This window comes from Lytechinus variegatus, chromosome 1 (genome assembly GCF_018143015.1).
Source record: "Lytechinus variegatus isolate NC3 chromosome 1, Lvar_3.0, whole genome shotgun sequence".
Taxonomy (NCBI): Eukaryota; Metazoa; Echinodermata; class Echinoidea; order Temnopleuroida; family Toxopneustidae; genus Lytechinus; species Lytechinus variegatus.
Genome location: NC_054740.1, coordinates 23,546,853 through 23,573,632, shown reverse-complemented (window position 1 = coordinate 23,573,632; position 26,780 = coordinate 23,546,853). Strand labels below are relative to the sequence as shown.

At 36.8% G+C, this 26,780-nt stretch overlaps 1 protein-coding gene across 1 annotated transcript in view; it reads right to left on the bottom strand.

The window, feature by feature from the left end:
* Positions 1–22,604, bottom strand: part of LOC121429844 (amyloid-beta A4 precursor protein-binding family B member 2-like) — a 56,543-nt gene extending 33,939 nt beyond the window's left edge. Inside the window, exons 1-5 of the mRNA XM_041627092.1 lie at positions 22,501–22,604; positions 20,145–20,199; positions 14,807–14,965; positions 13,945–14,103; positions 9,405–9,532 (exon numbers count right to left, since the gene is read on the bottom strand). Coding sequence (XP_041483026.1) covers positions 9,405–9,532; positions 13,945–14,103; positions 14,807–14,965; positions 20,145–20,199; positions 22,501–22,604 — 605 coding nt within the window. The remainder of the gene's footprint in view (positions 1–9,404; positions 9,533–13,944; positions 14,104–14,806; positions 14,966–20,144; positions 20,200–22,500) is intronic.
* Positions 22,605–26,780: the final 4,176 nt, after the last annotated feature.

Sequence of the window (26,780 nt, the reverse complement as noted above, 5' to 3'; positions counted from 1 at the left end):
TCGCATCTGATTGGGCAAGAGCAAATCAGTCGGTGAAAACGACTGAGAAGATGCTCCATGAAACACTCGCTAGGTGTGCACAACATCAAGGTGTGCAGACGTAAAGGTTAATTTATTCAATCGGAGCAAGCTAAGGTGCGAATTTTCTCCAAAGAGTGGAGAAATAATGGAAGGGGGTGGAGGGGGGAGGTTTTGTTTTGATTCTGTTTCTTTGCCCAAGGAACTCTCCAGTCTGGGACCTACTGAAGCAGGACATAACCTAGATAAATTGCTTGATAAAAATCAATAATTTTGCCAGTCAAGATTGACTGATACATGCGTAATTTGACAAGTAGGCATTGCAGCACAATGTCTCCATCTATTTCTGAATATAGGAGCCTCTTACCTGGAGCTGCAGGAGATATAATACATACATTACACAGTCAAAATGCTGTTTAAATTTTTTACACAACGTCGTTTACTAATTGACCCGTACAGTAAGTTGGTTGAAACAGTTTAAATAATTGTTGAAAATCTTAAAAAACAAAAGTTCAATTTAGTATATCCTAAGGTTCATGTAGTAAACAACATTGTACTTTTAAACAGTGTGTTACTGTGTATAACTGTAACAGACAACTGTCCACCTGACAAACATTTCAGAGGTAACCTACAGTGTCTGGGAGATCCAATTTAAACATCATCACTAAACACTCTCATAAATTTGTTTAACCAATCCCTTGTTAAAGATGATCATGTTTCTATACAAGGAAAGTAAGCAGTCCATATATTATGACTTTATTGTACGGGTGTACGGCTGTGGGGGGGGGGAGCTTGTTAAGATGAAAACATTTCTCTAAAATGACAGCTACAAGCCAATCTATTGAATATTCATTGCACGGGAGGGGGGCACTTGTTATACAAATTTCTCTAAAAAGTAACCAAATTTCCAATGTATCAAATATTTGTTGTACAGGGAAGGGGGTTGGCACATGTTAAAGATGAATATATTTCTGTACAAGCAAAGAAAGAAGTCAATATACAATGTATTCATTGTTATGGGGGAGGCTTGCTAAATTTTCCAAAAGGAAAATTAATTAAAATTCTTTTGCCAGTATATTACATGTTCATTGTACAGGGGGGGGGGGGCATTTGTTTCCCATGAACATTCCTCTAAAACAAAGGCAAGAAGCTGATATATTATCTATGTATTGTACAGGGTGGAGGGGCTTATTACATACATGGATAAACTGTTCTTCACTTAAAGGAAAATAGGAAACCAAGATAATATGTATTAATTGTACAGGTGGGCACTTGTTACACATGAACATTTCTCTATAACAAAAGCAAGAAGCCAATTATATATCATATATTCATTGTACAAGGGGGAGGGGTTGTTAAAGATGAATATATTTCTCCAGAAGGAAAACAAGAAGCCAAGATATGTATTCAGTGTGGGGGAGTTGATAAGATGAATATATTTCTCTAAAAGGAAAGCGGGAAGACAAGATATCATTATACATTCATTCTCGAGGAAGACCATTCATCAAAGCAATTTGCCATTTTTCGTGCCCTTTTCTGAACCTCCTGGCCAGGCACTGGCTTGTCAGTTATAATGGATTATGCCTCTTCCAAATAGCAATATAATTTATGTATATCTATTCCTTGATAGTAGAGGATACAGTCTGCCTGAGAAGTCCCCCTGAACTAATAATAAAATCTAGCTGATCCCTGATATATCACTGGGGGATGATATGAAAAAAGGGGTATTGTGAATTGGGGCAATAATAGTTTTCAGAGGCTGAGAGTACAGGAATGATCATGTTATATACACACTTAAACTAAACCCATTCACTACCGAATCCTGTAATTCATAAAGGCTTTTAGCAGGTAACAAGCAATTTCAGAAAGCTACGGTTTAATAAAGAAAGTGCCTTTCCAGACTATCAAGCTCTTTATATATCATTGGGTTTAAAGATGGTAGAGGGGAGAGGTAAAGATGGAGATGAAAATAATGAAAAAGAAAAGAAAAAGACAAGCACAGATTATCAATAATCATTATTTAGATGTCTGATTTTCATTTTTAGTTCAGAGCTAATAAGAAGATACCATGCACAAGTTGTTTTTAGTTCAAATCAAATCCTTTTAAGAATTGATTTTGTTGTAGTTTCCCCTGACATTTTCCGCTGGTTGTTTGCTTTTTATAAAAACTATGGAATTTCTTTCCTTCATGAGTAGCAGAATACATACATTTGCCTTTACGGGTATGCATGACTATAAACAAAACATATGGTACTAGACAAATTTCTCATGAAACTCGTGACAAACATTAGTGTACCCCTTTTCCGTTACCTGCACCCCCGCAACACCTTTTCCTCATCTGTCTTCTATCTTGCGACATCGTCTCAAGAAGCACAAAAACACCTCATCGAATCTTATGATTATTCATGACCGCTGCAAAAGGGCTTTTAGCGCTTCTTGTTTTACCTGCCGCCAATGTCTCCTCCTGTCAACCAATATGTCTGTCAGTTTTTTCTTCTCCTTCCACCTTCCTTCAATCTCTTGTCTTACCTTTACTCTGCGCTCACTCGCCCCTCGCCAAAAAACAACTCTCTCAGGTTGCTCTGGGGGAAAACTAAAGGAGAGAGCCGCCCCTCCCTGGCCCCTGAGTAGATTCAAGAGATTCCGCAGCAAGATGGTGAGATTATGGGTTTATGTCATTCCCCTTACTTTTTCCAGCTGTTAATTTTACCAGTTTATCCCCTCTTCGCCATGTCCAGGAGTTTTCCCCTCCCCTTCCGTGTCTCCCTTTAGAGGGTCAAGTTTCAGTATCGAATAAAAACTTTCAAAATCTTATCTAATTATAGGAAGAGAAGGTGGCAATCAGTGGCCATCCACATCAAATAGGAAGCTTGAGGGAACCCTATTACCTTTCCTGGTGGGTCAGCTTTAATTGGTCAAATGCATTGAGTCATCAAGGATGCCAACTGCCTTTCATTTAACTTTAGAGGGCGTTCTTTCACTTTATTGCCAAAAAATGTCAAATTGATCAGGAAGGAATCAAGGATTTTCTTGTAGGTTTGCTTGTATTTTGTTTTCATGTTAATGCACATAAGCTTGCACATAGTAAAATCAAACTTTGTTACAGCAGAACAATATTTCTCAGTTTCATAACATGCTAAAGACAAATTCGCAAGGAAAGAAACGAGACCAAACTAACACTAATTGACTAATTGAAAATGAAGTGACTAAAAACACACTGAATGGGATGGGAGTCATACTCTTACAATTTTTCAAGTACTATAAACAATGATTTCTCAATAAAATGTTAGGTTACTTTTCCCTACAAAGCCATGGATAAACGGCTGCAGTCTTTACCTTTTCCTGATGAAAAGAAGCACTTCCCTTTTCTTTCCCCAAATGAAATTGAATCCCTTTTATCATTAGAGCATCAGGTGAAGGATAAACTCACAGGACTCCATTAAAGCTTTATTCTGGGAACAACCCCCCAGGAACATGGGATCTGTAAAGCCTCATAATAATGTGGTAGTTATGAAAGCCACTTAAGATGCAGTGAGTATCGTTGAATAAAAGCCCCAAATTGGCAGAAATCTACCAAGCTACAAATCCCCGGCACGAGGTGTTGAGACAGATAAGAAGAAGACTTGTTTGCTTGGGCACCTGCTGTTTGTGACGTAAGGTGAACGACACGCAAAACATTACCCTGGAGGTGAAGGAGGGGCTTACCGACGGGCGACAACGCTACCTTGTCAGGAAAATGCAACGTGAGAGAAACGAGTGACACAAGAGCTATTTGGTGATCAGTCAGAGTAACACATACCTGTTCTTGCTTAATACGATGATGGGAGAAAGGGATTAAAAGACGGCGATCATGTCCTTGAAAATGCATATATGTCTTTCAAAAGAACTCCATGCTTTCTCTTTTCACCATTCCAAACGATTCTTTTCAAGTCATGAATAAAATGCTCATGATCAGGCTTGAAAATGCTGTTTTGCTTGAAATAATCAAAAGCTTTCTTTATCATCCATGCTAAACATGATGAAATGATCAATAACAGTTACATTTTAATATTCAAAGGGATCAATAACGTCAGTTGTGGGAAATGTCAAGACAGCCATTTCAAGTTTTCAACTTCCTTTCACGTTGTTAAAGAAGTACATGTACAGCATAGTGTAAAGGTCCTATGCAAAAGCTTGCCCTTCAGATTCCATGAAATTTGAATAAAACGGTGAAATTTTCAGAACATTTGTGTGCAGTCCCACGCATGATTTCCTGTGTGCGGTGCAAGGTGAATATCAACATTGAAACACAGTTACTATCTTATCATTTTGGTGATTCCGAAATTTCAAAGGGAGCTCCTAATCACCTTGAGATGGTTTCTTCCACAATTCACAAAAGTCTGCAATCAATAGTTAAGTAGCAATGGCCAATCAAGGTCATCGTTGCATACGTGATCCATTCAAACACAGAGGAAGAACCAATCGAAATTGTTCTTTCATATCTGCTATCCACCTCATGATACGTGGCCCAAAATTTATGTTTATCCTTAATTACTTCCTTCAAGTTTTTGTACTTCTGAGTTCTAGCTGACAATCCTTTATGTATTCTGTGAGAAAGGCCTTCTACTAATCAAAAAATCCAAAATAGATCATTGCTCAGTAGGAAAAGATTCTCAGAAATTTGTCTTGTCTCTCTTCTAAAGCAACACAGAAAATACTGATTGTCAAGAATAATGTGAATTCAGATGAAATCAGAGATTATGTGTGCTGCAAATAGTTTCTAATCCTACATTTTCAGTGCAGTGATTTGATTCTGAAATGTCACTGTATAATATTAATTTTCCCTCCCACCTGCTCTAGCTGTATATCATTTTTTCATTCATTGAAACATATGCTTTTCATAAAACATAGTCTTTAATATGGACAGATCATATCATAAACATTTTGGATTTTACTTGGTATATCCACACATTCTATGAATATAATATAAGAGTATCCTTGTCTTTATGCAACTATCACAAAAATATAAAAAGTTGATAGCTAAAACTGATCTATCACTTGCAACAATTGATTGCAAGTATGTTGTTGCATCATCCTGTCTGGAACCAAAAGGGAGCTAAGTCAACGTCAAGTTAATGCCTTCTTTTGTCGATCATGGAAGCAAAATCTGATTGAAATAAATAGGCCTTCTTCTGCATCCCTCTCTTCCCTCTTAAGCCTAAGCACTTGTCCGAGATAAAGAGAACATTACCCCCTGTGGAGGTGTGTTCCACTTAAGAATACCTGTCTGTGTACCTTCGGCCTTTCGGCAAGATTACCTGGACGCAGCTACTTCAAAGCTCGGCCGGACAAAGGAGTCAAGAAAAACAAGATTATCAGAAGCAATTTAAAATCATTATAGACTCCCAAATCCATTAACCTTATTCATCCACACCCTTTAGGTGAGTGATAGAATTAGATGATAATTATCATTTAATAAGAATTGGGACATGAACAGTGGCTTATCCAGTCAAATAAAATGGGTTTACCCCACTTTGAACATTTCTGTTTTGGAAAGAATCTTTGATGCAATAATAGCCCCTGTAATCACATCACCCACACACCTAGCCCAAAGATATATCTTTAAACGTCCATCAAGGGCCCAGACAAACAAGCCGCTTATAGTCCCAAATAAAGGTAAATAAGCCACCTTGCTCAATAACAGTTCTACTTTCCCTCATTTCCATCTACCTGCGCAAGGCTCCGATTACCCAAGAGGACAGGTACGACATTGCAAGGCGAGACAAGAGCTTCATTATCGCCGATCGTCTCAAGTTTAGATGAGGGCCCCAGTCGCAGGGCGGAATCCGGCCTACCTTTCCTTTACCTGTGTTCCACCGACCCCATCCAAGATGTCGGTTAATCCTTTTTATGATGCAGAACCCACTTCCCCCTGGAGATTTCTACCTGGATGTCTAGTCTTACAGCGTGACATTTCCAAGCGAGATTTCCATCCCACACCATCCAGAAGTATTTCATAAAGCATCTCCTTGGCAAGTTTCACTCACAAATCTGCTCTGAGCCATTCAGCTGCAAGGATTTCAGTAGCTTGTTACAATGGTCAGTGCAAATTCATTATTTTCGTCTGGTGAAATGCTCCCTCAGGGAGTGTTTCAAGAAAAGTTTGGTCAAGTGATTTTCCCTGACAAATTTGCTCTGAGCCAATCAGATGAAAGGATTTCAGTAGCTTATAACAATAGTCAGTGAAAACCACTGATTGTTTGCTTTATGAAATGCTCCCGGGTCTTTCTATTCCATCAAGTCATTGTCTGTCATCAACGCTTTTCATATTATTCTGTCTGGCGATCTTGTCATGCCATCTCCTATGAGTTCCTTCTTGGGATGTTGTGCGAAATCACTTGAATTTATTTTCCTGTCCAAGGGTTTTTGCTCACAAGAGAATCAATTTCTTGGGGGAGCGATAATGGGTACTTGAATTCAAATATCATTTTGTGACCTTGAGACGACCCTAAGTCCCTCCAGTCCCCTGTAGCACAAGAAATAGCAATCGATCATGGGGGCTGGTTTCTATGATTAATCGCACTGATAATTGTGTATAATCAATCGTAAAAATTAGCCACATGATCAATTGCTGTGCTTCCTGTTACATGCCTCTGAACCGAAAAATCAGAATATGAGCAAGTTGTGACGTTTTCAGGCTCAGTCTTGGTTAATAAATTACTGGAATTGCATACTTGGTATTTAATTAGGCCAATATCCCAGCGGAGTTTCACAAGGAAAAAGCATGACTAAAAATTGCACTTACATTCCCAGTTATTGATTGTGAGAGCATTCATTGGAAAGGCCATCCTTGGCAGGAGGCCATCCTTGGCAGGAGGCCATCCTTGGCAGGGGGCCATTTTTAATGACACTCTTTCAAAATATTCTTCATAAATATTTTGGGGGGTCTTTATTAGTTTAGCCCATATTTTTTTTTATTGTTTCACATTCCACAAAAACATACATCCTGAATATAGTTATGGGAACATGATGACAAACAATACATAGTTGTAGTGTTTTAGAAGGAAATACAATTACGTGAAATATGAGGAACCTTTTAAAAAAGCAAAGCTTGTAGACATTTAGGTTCCAAAAAGAAAATAATCAAGGATTAAAAACTCCTAACGCAATGAAGCGAGATAAATCAAATGAAAAAAATTATCAATACATTATAAAGAGTTCTACATGATAGTCACTCAAGCACGGCGCTTATCCACTAGCGTACGATTGTAAAAGAAATGTTTTCAGCCTACATTTAAAAGAATATAAAGAGGGCGCCTGAATTATATGGGTGTCTAAATTGTTCCAAAAGGAAGGCCCTGTGAAAGGAAATGATTTAAGGACAAGATTAAGGACAATGATTTAAGGACAAGATATATGACATAAGACTGCCTGACAAGAAGACCAACTGCTTATATAGACCAAGTGAATTTACAGTAAACCTCTGCTATCAAAATGGCAACTCTACGGCATACAAAAAAAAGAGGAATGAAAAGATTATCATATCTGTCAAACAAAGAAAGGTGCCGGGAATAACCCCAAAATCCACACATCACCTGAATATTTTCCACCATCAATACAACCATTTTTGTAAATGAAAAATCAGATCTTACATAACTAGCGCCAAAGGTCGCAGGAAACCCGTCCAATTTATCTAATTTTGCCCTCTGCGAATGGGGATGTGTTTGGCCTTGTACGTGATTGAGCCTTACTGGGGTCAATTGCTCTGGATTCAAATATCACACTGTCTGGAGCTTATTATAAATAGATGAAACCGGCTCCGTCTACTTATGGCTTTCCTCGCTACCCACAATGCATCAGCAGATGATCGGAGGCAATTCCTCACAGGATTTGTTCATCTTTCTCCCTATAATTCTTTTACAAGCCAGCCATATACTGCCGTGAAAGTGAAACAGCGCAGTCTTCACGAAATGGAAATTAAATTGAGATTATTTCTACATTGCATCGTCACTGACTGATGAAGAATTTTAAAAACATTGAATTTGCAATATAAACAACATGAGTGTGGAATGAAAAAAAAGGGCCAATTTCTGCACTCCAGCAAAAGATATCCAGAAGAGGTAAAAGTATAGTAAATAGGATCAATTTCTTGAACACACTGAATGCTGCTGATGAAGTGATAGCTCCAATTAAGCTGGGAAATGATAGTTGCGATATATATCCTCTGACAAAAGGTGTTACATAAATCATAATTATTATTAAAAAAGAAAAGAAAATTTGTAGTCTCACGTTGTGGCCTTGCACATTACAGTGACATAAAATCTCATGCACAATTTTACAACCAGCTTGGGACATGGCCATTGACGTCTTAACAAAGTCTAACTTTATTCAAAATTACCCAATCCGTATGTGACAAAAAGACATACACCTACTCTCAGAATTTTCTTTAATCAACCTGAAAATTGTTTAAAATATGAAGCAAACAACCATTGGTTAAAAAAATATCCCAATTCACTTTGCATGCATTTTCTTTCATCCAACGGTAGGTAAGTTAATACTACTTCATACTAATTCATACTACCGCTTGCACCAATTTATCTATGACAATTCTGAGGATGCATAAAAAAGCTGTAAGAATCAGATTGTCCCATTTAAACACAGACCTGGCCACAGAGGATTATCTATTGTAACAATAGAATAGTCCTCCGTGGACAGGGTCCTGCATTAAAAATCATAATGATATGACATTATTATTATCCCTCTTACCACACCATTTCCTAAAAGTCATTTGTAACTTTATGAAAATCAAGCTTAAAGGGATTGTTTAACTTTGTGAGCAACTGATTTAAAAAATTCTCAAACCAAGATGAAACATGTGTACAAGTGCATGTATTAGAACTAATAAACCCTGAAAACAACCATTATTGAGAATGAAAAGCTAAAACTACAAGGCAAACCCCGATTTTGTAAATAGGTGTCTTATAGACGCCTAAAAAGTACACATAAGTGTATGGGATGAAATTAAGATGGTGTTTCCGGTCACTTTATATTTCAATTTTTGAAGCACTAAATAATTATTTTCAGACGCAATTTTTTCTGGGCTTAATTTTTGTAACATATCACAGACACAGGTGACAAGTGTGACCTTCTAGCTCAGATTTTTTAAAATTCAAACCAATGTTAACCAATCACTTTAATGTAGATCAAGCTTTATGAAGATCAAGCTTTATGGAAAGACTCCCTGAAGAAATTTAACAACCTTCAGACAACCAAAACCAAGATAACCAAGAAACGGATAAATGTCAATTCAACCAAAGTGCATGCCTACACTCACGTCTGAATCTCAAATAGGGAAGGCTTGGGAGTTGGGGTGGGAAACAGTGAAATGTCAAATAAACTTTTCTCACCTTCCGTTATCGCGTCCGACACCCCAGACTCGGATGCTGCACACGTGCTGGGAGTTGAGGATGGTGGAGTCGTTAGGGTCCGTGAGTTTCAGGTACTCGTCCTCTAAGACCATGTACATGTCTTTACCCTGGGGGGAAAGAGAAGAGGTGGTTTGTAGATGGAATTAGCAATGATGGAATGAACAAATGAACGAATGAATTATTTGAGAGAAGAATGACGATGGAGTCGTTAGGGTCCATGAGTTTTAGGGTTCTCGTTTTCTAACCCTAGGGGGAAAGAGAAGAGGTGGTTTGTGGATGGAATTAGGTGGTTTGTGATGGAATGAAAGAATGAATGATGTAGAGAAGAATGAATGAAGAGGTTGTTAAGGGTCTGTGAGTTTCAGGTACTCAATGTTTTCTAAGACCACGTACACGTTTTTACTCTAGGAGAGAGAAGTAAGCGGATGGGATTAGCAATGATGAAATGAATGAATGATGTTAGAGAAGAAAGAATGAAGGTGGGTCGTTAGGGTCCATGAGTTTCAGGTACACATCTTCTAAAAGCATGTACATGTCTTTACACTAGGGGAAGGGTAGAGGATAAGGAATTAGCAATGATGGAATGAAATACTGAAAGAGTGAAAGATAATAAAAAAGAGAGAATGATGGTGGAGTTTTTATGAAATATAGGTCCCAAGAACCAATGGAGTCACCATGTTTGTGTATATTCTGCTACAATATGAGGAGAGGAATATGTACCATGTTAGTCAAAAAAACTTGACACCTGACAAATCTCCAATTTAAGAAAAAATATGTCATAAACACATACATATTTATATGGACTGAAAGAGTATGTTTTCCCAAATAATTACCATGTGTTATGGCTTGATCAGGAGGTATTCTTTGCAGTGATATAAATTTTAATTTGCACCAAAGTAAGGCATGACTGCAATGTATGAATTCAAATGTCAACGATGTCATAATCCTTCAAGGGTTGCATTCAAATCCATTTCAAAACACATTTTCAGTAATTACATTATAATTGTCTAATAAACACTTTTTAGTATAAATTCTGAAGTTAATTTCATTAAAAAAGGGATTTGCAATATGTTCACTATCTCATGGAGGATAATGACATTATTGGCATCTCGGGTTCATTCACTGCATAAATGCCTTACTTTGACACAAATCAATATTTACATCACTACAACAATACCTCCTGATCATCCAAGCATTAACCCATACCCCATGAACATGGTATTGAATTATTTGGGAGAAGATACTCTTTCCAGCCATATATAATGATTATGCATTTCTGACATATATTTTTCTTGAATTGGGGATTTATGAGGTGTCATTTTTTTAACAATGTTAGAATGAACAAACAAACGAACGAACAAACAAACTAACAGACGGACAGCCAAATGTATGAATGAATGAATGAATGAATGAATGAAGGAATGAATGAATGAAGGAGTAAATGATGGTCAGTTTTTGTTAGAGTTTGTGTGGTTCCTATATTCAGGTAAAAGACAGTAATTGCAGCAAATGATTATTGTATATGAAAGGAAAAAAAAAGGAAAACAAGTCTTTTAAATCAAGATTAATTGTCAAAATATTATCATACATCTAAATCTGGTACATTAATGTAAACTTATCTTTGTAAAATCATGAAACCTTAGCTGGAAATCTATCATTCTGATGATCACTAACACAGAATTTTAACATATTTTGGACAGTGTATTAATTTTGCTTTGAAAAATACCCAACATTTGATGTAATTCCGTGATTATTTTTCTCATTTCAAAGCAATTAGGCATTTTCTTCCAGAGCTATTTGGCACATATTTTATATCCATACATACAAACACTTTGGTGGTAATATCATTGGATTCTGTTTGAACTCACTTTGAGATTGTTACCACAACTGTTATTTATCTTTAAGATACGTTAAATTTTTTTTTATGAAGAGAGATACAAAGAGATTTATTTATGAATGGATTCAGCAAATGAGGGGATGAGCAATGGATAACTGAATGATAAAAAAGGAGATGGTAAAAATATAATAATAATTTGTTAAGAATTCTGAATTTCGAAAACTGTCAGGCACACCAATTATGTTCATTCCTGTGAATAACAACATCGGCAAAATATTTTATCAAAGTTAAACATCTAGAAATAGCTAAGGACAATGCTTATTCTTTTAATGAAAGAAATAAATAGCAGGCCATTCAAATGGAAGTGTGCATAGTGCCTCACTTTTAATTCATTTTTGTGTTGTTTTTTTTAATGAAATGAAATCTAAGCTAGATATGAACATCGTAGGGATAGAATATATATATATCTTTATCTTGGCTTTGTATTACCGGTACTAGAAATTTAAATCCCCTTCGTCAACCACATCCCAATAATATTACATTTCTAACAATTTCAACACTTCTGCCTTTTATCACTAAACTACAACTTTAAAAATCCATAACTCTGACATTGATTACTGTAATTTTGCTAAACTTTTGTTTCTCTCATATTTCTGATTTGAATGCAATCAACTTGTTGTCGCTGTGAATCCTCCTTAAACACGTGCCAATGACTTTGGCGACAAGTTAAAGGAGAAGAAAACCTTTGGAACAAGATAGCTTGTGTGAAAACAGAAAATTCAAAGAAACAGATCAACGAAAGTTTGAGAAAAATTGGACAAATAATGAGAAAGTTATGAGCTTTTGAATATTGCAATCACTAATGCTATGGAGATCCTCAAATTGGCAATGCAACAAAGATGTGTGATGTCACTTGTGAACAACTCTCCCCATTACTTTAGTATATACTTCACTTAAATTGCCTCTTTTATCATACCTTCCAGTAGATCATGTGTTCTTTCTATAGGTGGGCATGTAATACAGATGTTTAAAGAATACATCATGGGTAAAGAGTGTGTATCACCACAAGAAAAAGCAAAAAGAGACATTTGGAGGGTATTTTATAGTCCATCAAAGGGAAAGTTGTTCACATGTGACATCACACATCCTTGTCGCATTGCCAATGGGAGGATCTCAATAGCATTAGTGATTGCAATATTCAAATGCTCGTAACTTTCTCATTATTTGTCCATTTTTCTCAAACTTTCCTTGTTCTTATTCTTTGATTTTTCTGTTTCGACACAAGCCTACTTGTTCTAATGGTTTCATTCCCCTTTAACAAATAACAGGGTTTTTGCCTGATTCATTGGAAATATATCACAATATTGGTGATTCCCATCTGACCCATTTTCAAGGAACAGCGATCAAACCTAATCAAATCTTGTCTTGTGATACCCCTTCCTTGAGGCTATAGGTCACCCCTTTCCCCATCACCTAATTCAAGATGGCCGCCACTTTCATTCAAGACTCATCCAAGATGCCGAGGTAGCCTAATTCGCAGTGTCAGTCATACAAGTGGTTTCCAGAATAAACAACATTTTCTGTCGATTCTGGTTCCGTTGCAATAAGTCGAGTAAGATCCTCGGCAGTGTAGCTTTCTGCTGCATTAACGTGGTAAAATGAACTTAAACCACTTTTATAGGAAACAGTTGATGTCAATGTTGACCCTAATATTCTAGTGGGAGGGAGAATAATTGACCCCCTCAGCATTTTTCAATTATTAGAAATGCTATAAAGAATATTCACACCCAAAATTTGCAATATAGGAGCTTTATTTAGTGCATCAGAGCAGAAAGTATTATTTAATGAATAAATTAGTATAATTAATTCATATGGTGAAGTTTACCTACATGCAACCGTACAGATCAAGTAATTCTATCTCTACCATTGTGCAAATTTTAGTCACGATTGTATGAAGTGCTCCAAAGGTCTTGAGCCCCCCTCCCCCATAAGAATTTTTTTTTTAAATCACTGAATATATTTTGTTTTATCAAATGTAGTAAATTTATGTCATTTAGCAGGAATCCAATTATGAGGATGCTCTGCATTGTTTCATTGCAGTTCTTGGCTTATTTTCATGATAAATTGCCAACTCGTCCACTCACCACATGTTCTACCATCATTTAGTCTAATGCCATTCCATCCATCAACATTTTATCTAACAACCATTTGGTCCAATCATCACTTCTTCTGATCACCAGTTCGTCTCATAACCACTTGGTGTAATATCCATTTTATTATCACTCATTTCGCCAAATTAACACTTGGTCCAATTACACGAATAATAATATGCAATAGAATGCAACATTTATATAGCGCTTAATACAAATGTTTCTAAGCGCTGCATACTATTACCTCGGCTTTAGCACGGCTACCCTGATCGGGCGCATCGAGCATTCCAAGGAATTTCTTCCTACCGGGTACCCATTTACTACACCTGGGTCGAGAGTGGCAAATGTAGATAAATTGGTGTGTGGACTAAATTGCAGTCAGACCATGTGGATAGAGGACAAACTGATGGTAGACCAATTGAAAATAAACCATTTTTCATTTGGTCCAAAGCCAAATTGTTCAATTGCCAACTCGTCTACTATCTGTCACTGTAACAAGTTTTATGAAACCGGACCCAGAACGCGTTCTCACCTCTCCCCAGATCCCGGCCGTGTCGCGGATGTCGTTCTTGCGATAGGATAGCTGCCGTATGCAGTTATTGACCGCCAGACTGCTCTTGCCCGGCGACAGGTCCGCATCCTCCATCTCCACCCAGCCAAGGGAGCGCACGTGGAACCGGATACCCCGTACCTGTCCGTGCAGAAGAAAAGAGAGAGAGAGAGACGGAGAAAGAGATGATCAATATACCGTAGCAATTTTGGTAGACTGATACGTTATGTTTGGAAGTGTTGGGCAGTGTACATTGTAAATTGTTCTACGGCTTCAACTTGCAAAGTGATTGATGAAGCTGTTACTGGAACAATAAAATTGCTAAATTGTTTTAATGAGGAATGAAAAAGAATCAAGACAACAAGTATTTTTTAGTATTTTTCCCTACACAATTGAAATGCTATAAAAGTCAAGTCTGTAAATTCTACTGTTAATATTAGTATTTATTACCACTGCTAATACTACTACAACTACTATATACTACTACATGTAAGTACTACTCCTATTACTACTCCTACTACTACATGTACTACTACTACTACTACTACTACTACTACTACTACTACTACTACTACTACTTCTACTACTACTACTACTACTACTACTACTACTACTACTACTTCTACTACTACTACTACTACTACTACTACTTCTACTACTACTACTACTACTACTACTACTACTACTACTACTATTGATACTTCTGTTGCTGCTACTACTTACTACTTACTACTTCTACTACTAAAACTACTACTACTCCTCCTCCTACTCCCACTACTACTACTACCACTACTACAAATACTGTAGATATAAAAACACCATGATATACATTCGATCTACTTACATTTTGTTCTGAGAGGAGCTTTGGTTCCTGGCTCTGTTTAGAAGTGCTTGGTCCTAGTTTCAGGTTTGCATAACGCAGTGTGGACTTCTGGAACTCTTTGAGGTTGGGGTCCTGTTCTTGGTCCTTGGTTCCTCCAGATGAATGACCTTGTTTCTGCTCCTGGAAAGACCAACAAAACAGGACAAAATTAACAATCAGAATCATAATGACTAAACTTTAAATACTACACAACCACAATTCTCTTTCATACATTATTGAACTGTTTAAATGACTCAAGGCGACCGCACTCCATATGATTGGTCTGCGACCCGATTTCAGAATAAAATGTAGTAGAATTTGATGCTAATATTGAGACTTGGAATACCTTACTGTGTAATGTTCTAAATCATTGTACGAATGCCTATGTTCAAATCTGTGACTGTGCTATCATCCTTCTTAGAAAAAAAGGGAATTTAATATCTAGTTGTAATGACGTCATAGCAGTCGTGCGATTTGCTACGATTTGAAACCAATTTGGCCTTTACTCCAAAATAAAGGCTTGCAATCTTTCAAAATGGTTATATTAGTATTCTTTCAATTAATTTTAACCTAAAAAAAATGATATGTTCCATTCACATTTTCAGAAAATGAGCAAAATGTGATTAGTTCCAAGATCGGATTGCGAACAGTCGTAAGGTATGCGGTGGCATTTAGTAGTAATCCTGAAAAATTCTGATAAAATGTCAGTGACACCTGACACACATCGATTCCACACTGCAGTATCATAGACATTGTCTTATGCTTATAAAGATCGTTTGCTTATAAAAAAAATTGTTTATTGTGAGAAAAATAGAGATATCTTGACAATAAGATTAAATGTAAATAATGATATTGACAAGAAATATAATAATAGTGATGAAGATTATTTTAATGCCATTTCCCACAATAATCCAAGTGTACATCACTAGTGGTCTCTATTGTGTCCATCATCTACAGGTACATCACTAGTGCAAATACAGTAGTACAAGCAGCTATGAATGCAAGCTATTCAAAATAAATAATTTTTCTCTTCATAATAGGTCAAAACAATTCAACCATGAGAAAGAAAATACTATTTGCATAGTTGAATCACAATCTCTGCCTGTAAACTAGAAGAGTCTCCCTTTTTAAGACCTGTGAGAAACTACATTGCTCATGCAGAAATAGAAGCCAAAGTACAGATGTATTAATGTCAGACATCAAGCAGACATGGAGAGGATGAATACAACTAAAGCAAACAAGATAAAATAGTGATTGAAAAAAAAGGTGAATAGGAAAAGGGGGAACATTCTTTTTCTCTCCAGAAACCTCTGGTAATGTTAGCCCACACTATTGCTTGACCCAACACTGTCTCAAAATTAGAGCATGAGGGCAGCAGACATAATTGTGCACAATCGCTTGCTGAGCGACCAGCTGTGATGAAGAGTGTGCCGACCGACCGTGCTTCCACAGCCCATTGCCCGAGATACTCTCGCTACCTCACACAATGCACTCTGTCAGCAGGCCAACCAGACTCACTCACAATATTCCAAAGTACTACCATCATTTAGTAGAGAAGAGAAGAAGAGAACCTATGAGTTTAGTCCACAAAGAAGATGATTATTCTACTTTCTATTTTCAAACAAGTTTTTATTTCCACACAGGATATTGCATATGTACAACTTTTATCTTGTATGCCGAACCTATAACTTGCAATTAACATATACAGTCAAACCTGTGTTAGTGACCACCTGTCTATAGTGGCCACCTGCCTATAGTGACCACTAAAACCGATTCCCATGGAGGCAGATTATGTGTAGAAGAACCGGTCTATATAGCAGTCACCTGCCTATAGTGACCACTAAAACCGATTCCCATGGAGGCAGATTATGTGTAAATGAACCGGTCTATATAGCAGTCACCTGCCTATCAAGGCCATATTGTGTGTTTCCCTTGGGTGCTCACTCTAGACAGGTTTCAATGTATTGAAATATTAAAGGAAATGATACTTACAATAATGATAATAAAAGTGATATAATTTCATCACCAATGATAAAACATGTAATAACTCTTCCTGAATCTATAAAGATAGACACATCAGACAGGAGCTCATCTCACTGTGTGCTCTAATCATTCTTCTCTATTCTACGATGACAAACAGTTTGTAATTGTTCATTAGGGATGCAAACCCACAACATTCTATTCATGATCCAGGTACCACCACCGAGCCGTCAGTTTCTGAATTATTATTTCATCATTGATGAAAGAAACAACAGGAACAACAATTAGAATACAGTTACAGTCACTCAAATCATTTTTAACTGGGTAACTTTGGCAAATAGAATACGGTACACTTTTTACATTAAAGATATAATGTACTGTATATTCATGAAGATAACAAGAGAAACATAAAATCTCCTAATCTATCAGTTTTTTACATTGAGCTCAGGATAAGAAAGAGTTATCGTTGATGAAATCTACAATTCAAATTGTGATGAAGATGCTTTAGCCGTAAACAGCACTGCACATCAGGAAGATTTGACCTAGAAAAGGATTCCATGAATATTTGCATAGAAATGAGGGTAAAGATACAGATACAGTGTAAAAGACTGGAAAAGAGTTACCCTACGGGGATTCATCTTTTATATTCCTTAATATCTTCACCAATCACAAAGTTAGTAACAGTCAACACAGTAACAGCCATAAATGATGCCATTAAATTGAAGGCAAATCTGAATTACAGTACTTACTGAAATCCTGTTTGATACCATTACTGAGTGTGCACAGGGAATGTCTGCACACATACATGCACATTACATATCACTGGTTTTATGTTGAATTCAGATATTGTTGACACCCCCATCCATCTTGCTTTATGCTGACACCCCCTCTCGCTCTTTCTCTCTCAAAACAAACTTAAATATTTGTTTTAAAAACTGATGATTACTAATTTTAGTTTTGTTTTTGTTTTTTTAATTGAACTGAACACATGAATGTCATCGGCTGCATTAGAGAACATTTCAAAATGTAATTTACAACATCAATATAAGCAAAGTAATACGTCACAGTATGCATGGAAGTTATTATTAGAGATAATTGCCGGTTTCATAGAGAATTAAAACTATCATAATTTTGTCAATATTGTAACTTCCAAGGAATCCTTGATTTTAATTGGCTGCTGAAGCCCTGTTACTATGGTAGTTGCCGTCATGGCAAAGTAACGACTATTGTATTTTGTAACTCTTCATGAAACGGGCTCCAGCAAAAGTAAAGTACAGGCTGTCACTAATGTACGCAAGGGAAAAAAGCTGGCACAGCAATTCTATCCGGTCACAAACTACAGACATCCATGAAATTATACATGGGATCAACAAATAACTGTATCATGTAATCTTGCTCAACTATTCATTTCCTTCAATGTGCCCCACAAGGGGAGAGTTTCACTCTTTTTGGACAAAACTTATTTCTCCTCTTTACTGACATGAATGGAACTCAACAGCGCAGTTATTAATTAAAATCAAAATAGAGTATCATGTTCAGAGGCTAGGGGGGGGGGGGGGTTGAGGTTCCTCTTAGCTCTGCATCTTGCTCCTCTCATCTTACACGACAACCCCTACTTTCATCGCCTCTTACCTAAGGCACAGTGGGTCAGGAGAAAAGAGGAAAGCGCCACCGCAGGACCAACTGAATTTAGGTTAAACCCATTTATGTTCTTAGAAAGCATACGCCCCGGGAGAGTACTAAACTTGACATTATTAAAATCAACATTGGAGAGCAGGGACGATGTATCTGGTTGCATTTTCTTCGGATATAGTATACTGTAGTTTAACCATGGATCTTAGTTTTAGGATCCATGGGTTAACAGAAGAAGACACAATTAGCAGAGACTGAACATGATTCCCTGAAAATATATTACCAGGGGCACGTAACACAAAGCTTAGCAATGATCGTAGAACACTTTTCTACGATTGATTGCATCGAATACAATGTACAATCAATCTTTAAAATAATTAATTACTAACCCTTGTTACGGGACCCTGGTCCCCTTAACACAAAGATTAGCAATGAATAGCAAATATGAAAGAACACTTCTGATTGGTTCTTGGTCAGTATTTAAAAGCAAATGCGCATGAAACATTGATATCGATTGGTCAGTCCATTTTTATTAGCAATTAATCACTAATCTTTGTGTTATTAAGCCAAGGATGTCTAAACGTAGAAAGTTCTGGCCCAGTAGATAAGTCTTCTGACTTTGAAAGGGTTGTGGGTTCGAATCCCAGCCATGGCGTAATTTCCTTCAGTAAGAAATTTATCCACATTGTGCTGCACTCAACCCAGGTGAGGTGAATGGGTACCCAGCAGGATTAATTCCTTGAATGTACGAGCACTGAAAGGCAGCTCTAGCTAAAGCTGGGTAATAATAATTATGAAAAATGCGCCTCGGAATAAAACATTTCTAGACAGATGTTGCTATATAAATGCCTATTATTATTATTATTATAGAAACAAAAGCATCAAGGAATCATCTAGACTACTTATCTTGAAATGATTACTAAGCTGCATGATCATGCTATTCTATACAGCACAAATTCATGTTGACAGAACAAGTTTGGAACTAATTCAGTCCGCCATCCTTACAGATCTTGTTTAGTCTAGTATAAGAACTCTTTAAACTGTTTTGACAGACAATTCATGCCCAAAAACAACCTCCCCCCCCCAAAAAAAAGAAAAAAATAATAATAATACATAATAAATGAATAACAAATAATCATAAATAAATAAATGTGCAAATCACCCCCAAAAGATAACTTATTAAACAAAAATATGTCACAAAAAATGGAAATGACACTTCCCATAGACAATTTTTTAAAAGCACTGACAATGTCCTTTTCTGTTCAATCAAAAATATCGTTTAAGAAAAAGTACTTGCCCCCCTCCAAAAAAAAGGAAGTAAAATGCCCAAAAGCACAAAAATACCATTTTCTTTCCCTGATACAAATTAATAAACCTCTGCTGTGAATGTATTATTTCTAGCATCGTCATGACAACAGACGAGACATCAAGTAAACAATCATTCTCCGACCTCCCTTTTGCCTACTTTCATTGCCTGAAGCGCCAAAGTGCCTTCCATTCCATGGTCTTTGCGTTTTGCACTTTCTCACCTTTCGGCAACCCATTAACATTACAACAATAAACGGATGATGACTCATGAGGGAACATCATCGCAAAATGGCATTGAAAAAAAAAGTACTCAGTAATTACTAAATACGAGTGATCCGGCCTCTGTTTATATTGGATATAAACAACAGGCCTTGATGGAAGAATATCAACAGGTAGCTACCCCCACAGACACGATCGCAACGTTTATATGCATCAGGTAACGACAGGCAGTATGACTAATCCATGAAACGATAATTAAAATAAATAACTCCTAATCTATCTAACGTGCGAAAATTCCTAATTTGTTTAATACTGAAAATTTTCAAGGTGATATGCTTGTCACCCTCATTAAGGGGTTTGAGGATAGCCAAAAAAATTACAATAGTGCTCACTTCTCTTGCATACACTGTATTGTAGCTGCTTCGGTATAACCTGAAAATGCTTGCATTTTGGTAATCTATAAAAATACATTAATATTCCATGTTTAACAAAAATAAAAACAATTGTGGTATCCAGCACAGAGAAGCTGTTAAGGCATTGCCATCTCCCTTGCAACATAATTTCATTGACAATGTTCTGGGGAGAAAACCCAGTTCCCCAAGACATAATCATGCCTAGATTCATTGAGGGTGACCCACAGGATAACATACAAACACCTCTTCTATTCTCATGTGCAGATGGCCTAATTAATGCACGTTGGAATGTTTATAGAGACACTAGCTGATCCCCAAAGTAGGGCTTTGAGGAATCCCATTGCTAGAAGAGGCCAAAGTCATCAAAGGAAACATGCAATCAGCATGCAAATTACCTATGCCTCATTTCTCACATAGATATCGCAAGTTTGTAATCAGGTAAATTCTTAAAACAAACAAAATATGTAATATGCTGATGAGATGATGAATCTAAAGCTCTATAGAATAGTGATAAAATTCAGCATTTTTGTAACAAGGGCTACACACTGTATCTGTCAAGATCCTTGTATATTCTTTATCACAACACAAGGTCTAAAATATGATTTTAAAGAGGGTTTTTTATTACAGGCTCTAACAGTTATTCCACTAACCAATGTAGTTTCACACAGATTCTTGAAGAAGTAACCATTAGAATCAATCTCCAAATGGCATCATCACCACTTTAAATAGTCAATTCATGCATGCTCCAATTCCCAGGTAATTAGGTCGATGGATGTTTCAAAAAGGAACATAGATTTCTATTCTAAGAGCCTAAATTCAATAGCTCAAAAGCCTTCCAACCAAATTCAAATTGCACCGAGTGATTATTTCTTAAAGATGTCTTTACAAAAAAAAGGTGAATTGACATATTATCTAACAGCTCTGACATGGTTTCAGCGAGGCCAAAATGAAAGAATGAAAACTAGCTAAAGACTATATCACTGAAGGTGATTAATACCACCGCCCTATGGCGTTACCATGGTAATGCACTTTCCAACATATTTAGTACAGAAAAAAGGTATTGCCCAATACCCATCTTTACCCCAAGACCAATATGAGAGCCAAAGTTCAAACCGCAAGATTTTAATCTAATCCTCATTGTAATATTCCATTACCATGGCAACACATGCACAAAATTTATCTTGCACATCTTTACTTCAAGACCAATGTGAGATGAATTTCATGGAAAATTTGTTGAAAAGTGATGAAGTGGATTTTATCTTATTTTTGTCATATAACGTTGTTACCACAGCAAGTAGTTTGATACGCAAGATTTGCAACAGAGAGACCAACCAACCAACTGCCCCACCATATGCTGATTCTGATATATCCCCTTAAAACTTTGTTTGGTGTAGGGTAGCTGAAAATAATTAATTTCAAAATGAATGAGTACATGAAGTATAATGACACTAGTGTTGGCTGGATATATTTGTTCCCTCTAGCAAACAATTCTTCAAAAGCTGCAATTCACTATATATATCTTCAAATAATCTCCTTTCTTCAATTATGCGAGGACTAAAATTTCCTCAAAGCTCATACATAGTGAAATAAAGACAGTATCATACATAGAGTTGAATAACACTTCTGCAAAAACATTGATCACGGAAAAACCAAACACGCGATCCATCTGCACTGCATTGTGGGATTGATGACAACACTCATCCAGCGTTGATTCGATGTAAAGGTCGCACAACTCTGTGTATGTTATCGAATCTGTCATTGAGGTTCTCTCGTGAAATAACATGAATGCAGGTCCAGTATGCAAGGCCAGTCGTCTGCTTGCATACCGGAAATGTTCTTTCAGAGTGGAAAGCATTAGGTACATATACCCATGGAATTCAGAGAGAGGGGGAGGATGGAGAGAAAGACAGGGTGACTGCAGTTTCTTCGATAGCAAACCTTGACAAAAGTTGTCTTTTCATTATGATCATTACCAGCTATAATCTTATTCATCCTCCTCGTCATCATCATCACCATCACCATCATTACCATCAATCCCATCACCATCAAAAGTAGCATTACAAGCATCAATAATCCTCATCATCATCATCGCTAGAATAATCCTCCTTCTCCTCCTCCTCCTACTTTTCCGCCTCCTGATCATCACCATCATCATCGCCAACATCGCCATCATCACCGTCAACATCACCCGCCTTCATCTGTACAGAATCATCATTAACACCAGCCATCTTCATTCTCAACATCATCAAACAAATCAAATTATAACTTGTATTGCATAGCCACCATACAGATATATTCCATGTACTGCACTTTGGTTACCCCTATTCTTACGAACACTATTTGGACGCTTCCCTACACAGATGAGTCTTCAATTTTTGAAAGTATATAGGTACAGTTTGGGCCATTCTAATTGTAAAGGTAAGTTGGTTCCATAGTTTAGGATCTGCATACTTAAATTTATGCAATCTCCAAAAGTTGCATATGTTTTAGAGTAGGGTATTTTCAAAAGGAATCTATCATCATCATCATCATCATCATCATCATCCTCATCATCATCATCATCATCATCATCATCATCATCATCATCCTCATCATTACCTACACTGTTGTCAGCAGCTTAAATTTCATGATCAATATCATCAGTAGATCACCATCTTCATCATCATCCATGCCATCATTATAATTTGATGTACAATCGATTGTCAGTATCGAGTATTATAAATCACGGTGCTATATGAATACACAAATTCTATATTTTCCAAACAAAATACAAAAAGGGGGGAAGCTGATATGGATCAAAAGGAAGAGAAAAGGGTAAAAGGGAAGGGTGAGATTGTTTCAATATCACTTTATGGTTTTATCATACAAAATGCAATTAATATTTTTTTTAAAAGTACGTTAAGTGAGATTTAGATGAATCTGTAGCAGAAATAAACACCTGCTTTCAAACTCCAAACCTCAGCTAAAGATAACCCGCGCCCTGCAGCCCGTCCAACCTCCCTCAATAAATCCACATTGAATAAGCTGCTGTGGCAGGAAGATGGCCATTGTTTGGACCACACGATACCAACACGCACCAACTCATAGAATATTCATAAGTCGATAGCAGCAGACAAGGCTGATAAAAGGGAATGGAAATTCCGGGAAGCATCATGTGTCGGCTTTTCTTATTTTGAGCAAAAAAACATCTCGAGACGGCCGACCGATCATTTTGTAATTGTAGCTCTGCGGCAAGCGGGGGAGGAAGGGAGATGATGACAATGTATTGGGTATCCATTACCAGCTTATAAAATATAAATGTAGGTATTATTCAACTGATTTTGGTAAAAAAAAACTTTGATGATCATTTCAATTAAGTCTATCAGAAACATGGGTATGTTAATGAAGTATCACATCAATTATTATCACTTTCTTCAATATACATGTACTTTGTTTTGTTACCATTAAAACATATTTCAAATGGTAAAAGTTAGCATGTCATGGAATAATTCTCATTTTTTATGATTACATACATGCTCCGGTTATTAGAGATATTGATTTGCATGGCAGAATTCATCAGAGTTAGGAATTTGAAAGAAAAGGTGGTAAGCAAATAGATAGGCAAATGCGAAGGTTTATTAACAAGCTCTGAGAAAATTCAATGAAGACGCACCCACACACCCACAAATGCCCCCACAGGCGGAAGTGAATAACAAAAGTTGAAAAGAAGAGAAAGGAAAAGATGGAGAATGAAGAGAAGAGTGAGCAGGAGAGGGGGGAAAAATTTTTTATTTTAATCACAGTAAATCATCACATTATTATCCTTATGAATGAAAATTGCAATTGCAATCTTATCGAGATGTGGAAGTGTTAGATTTGTCTGAAAGATATTGCGTTCGATATTGGGAAAATGTTAAATACAGAATTAGTTAAATGAAAATGAAATGGTTAAGAGAGGAGAGGGGGAAGAAATGACAGGTATGGTAGAAAAAATATATGAATACAGAAATAAGACATGAAATGGGGTATGGTCGTGTTTTTACTGCGAGGGAATAAAGAAGAATGAAAGATACATGAGATTAAAACTAATCACAAAAGTCAAATACACACACCACACACCTCAATACAGAAAAGCCAAACATTAAAAAAAAATTTAGTCTACACAGCATCTCAGGAATACAAGACTCACATTTGGTAATAGTCAAATTTATATATACTGATAAGCCAAAACTTTATGTACTGATGATGCTAACACCCTTCTTGCACTAAAACAACATCCTCACACCCATCTGCTCATGCCTCTCTTGCACATAAATTTTCACACTTGTAATTGTGATTCACACAACGTCAAACCCATTCCCTGGAAAGGAACCCCCTTGCCAGAGTATCATAACTCATGTACGTCCACATCTACTCCGGATTGCAACGAAAATACACTGTGCACATATCAAAATATGGAGTTGTACCTTTCCATATCTACCACGTAGCAAAACAAGTAGCTTTCCTCTCCAAAGATTTTAGTTTCTCTACACGAATTATATTATTGGCCAATTTATTTTCTGTATTATGAATTCTTATCCTCTGTCTTTATTGATCTGAAAAAGATACATTTTATGACTAGCCATTTGTAACATACAGTTGTTAATACAGTTGTTAACATACAGTTAACATACAGACGGGTCGTGTGTGGTCCAGTGGTTAGAGCATTGGACTCATAATCGCAAGGTTGTGAGTTCGAATCCCAACTCTGCCATTGTCTCCACTTTGATAAAAAGGCCCAAGAGTGATATCTGTCGTCTATTACGTCAGCCACTATGACTGATTAACCTAGACGTAAAATGTTTCCAAGGTAATTGGTTATATACCAGCTTGGCGTTTACCAGCAAAATGCTGTCCTGCCGAGTTCCTACGGGAGTTACCACAAACAGAAACAGAAACAGACCCCACACAATATTGGTCAGTTCACTCTTGAAACATTAATGTATAATGCTCCTTTACTGCTGGGAATATGGATCAAAATACAAAAATCTACAACTCCAAAAATAAAGCACCCTTCTGCCTCACATACAACATTATCCAAAAGGTAAGGTCCCACTTATCCATCTACTCTAACCTAGAGTATTTATGATTTTATTTGTCAGTTATAACACACGGAATACAAATACAGGTCTGGATAATCATATATCACAACATCTTCTCAATCTAATCTGAAGTGCTGAGATAGATGGCATTAAGTTATTAAATCTTCTATGAAAACTTCCAGGTGATTGTGTAAATATATGATGCCGATGAAATGCTGCCACAAAATTAGCGCAGGATAAAAGCTTTATATGCACAGGATAATGGAAGCGAAAGAACCATAAAGAGGGTTCATTGGATTCCTAAAGGCCATTTCATAACTAGTCATGTGACTGTTTATATGACTATTTGGTTACATGATACACATGTAGTTTGCACATAGCTGCAACGGTTGAAAATCCACTTGCATATCGGATTATGAAAGCCCCCTTTAGTATGATAGTATCCCATTTTAGAACGCACATGAGAGGATTAAGAAGAGATGGAGAAAGGTAGAAAATGGAGGGTATCAAAACTTTGGGAGGGGCGGGAGAGGGGGAATGAGCCCTAGGGGTTGGGAAGGGGATCTGGAGGGGGGGGAGGGTAAGACTCACAGAGAAGAGACAGTTGTAATAAAGCATTTTCAAAACCCCATTTCAGACATTAAAAGAGAGGATTAGTGTGAGATGGAGATGAATAGAAAACAGATAGTATGAACACTTTTAGGAGAAGTGATAGAGGGGGTGGGAGTGGGGACCCGGGGGAGGGGGGGTGAGAACTCCCAGGCAGAGACAGCACTCTAAATTTCAAGGATTTGAAATAAATCAGGGGCAGCTGTGAAAACTGCAAGATGATTATCAGATTTATTCTTAATCATAAAGATTAACTTTTAAATCTCAAAAGATTTAAATGCCAATCCCCTACTTTAATATTTAAATCCAAAAGGTTTCAATCTAAAATCTATTATTCTGCTGGTCCCTACTGGATTTATCTTAAATCCTTGGAATTCAGAGATAACTGAGAAATCTTTAGTACCCATTTTAGAACTTAGATGAGAAATTAATGCGAGATGGACGAAAATGTTTTTAGGTATCAAAAAGAATACTAATGGTTGAATATATTAAAGTGATTGGTTAACATTGGTTTGACTTTAAAAAATCTGAGCCAGAAGGTCACACTTGTCACCTATGTCTGCGATATGCTACAAAAATGATGCCCAGAAAAAATTGCGTTCGAAAATAATTATTTAGTGCTTCAAAAATTGAAATATAAAGTGACCGGAAACACCATCTTAATTTCTTTCCGTACACTTATGTGTACTATTTAGGCATCTATAAGACGCCTATTTACAAAATCGGGGTTTGCCT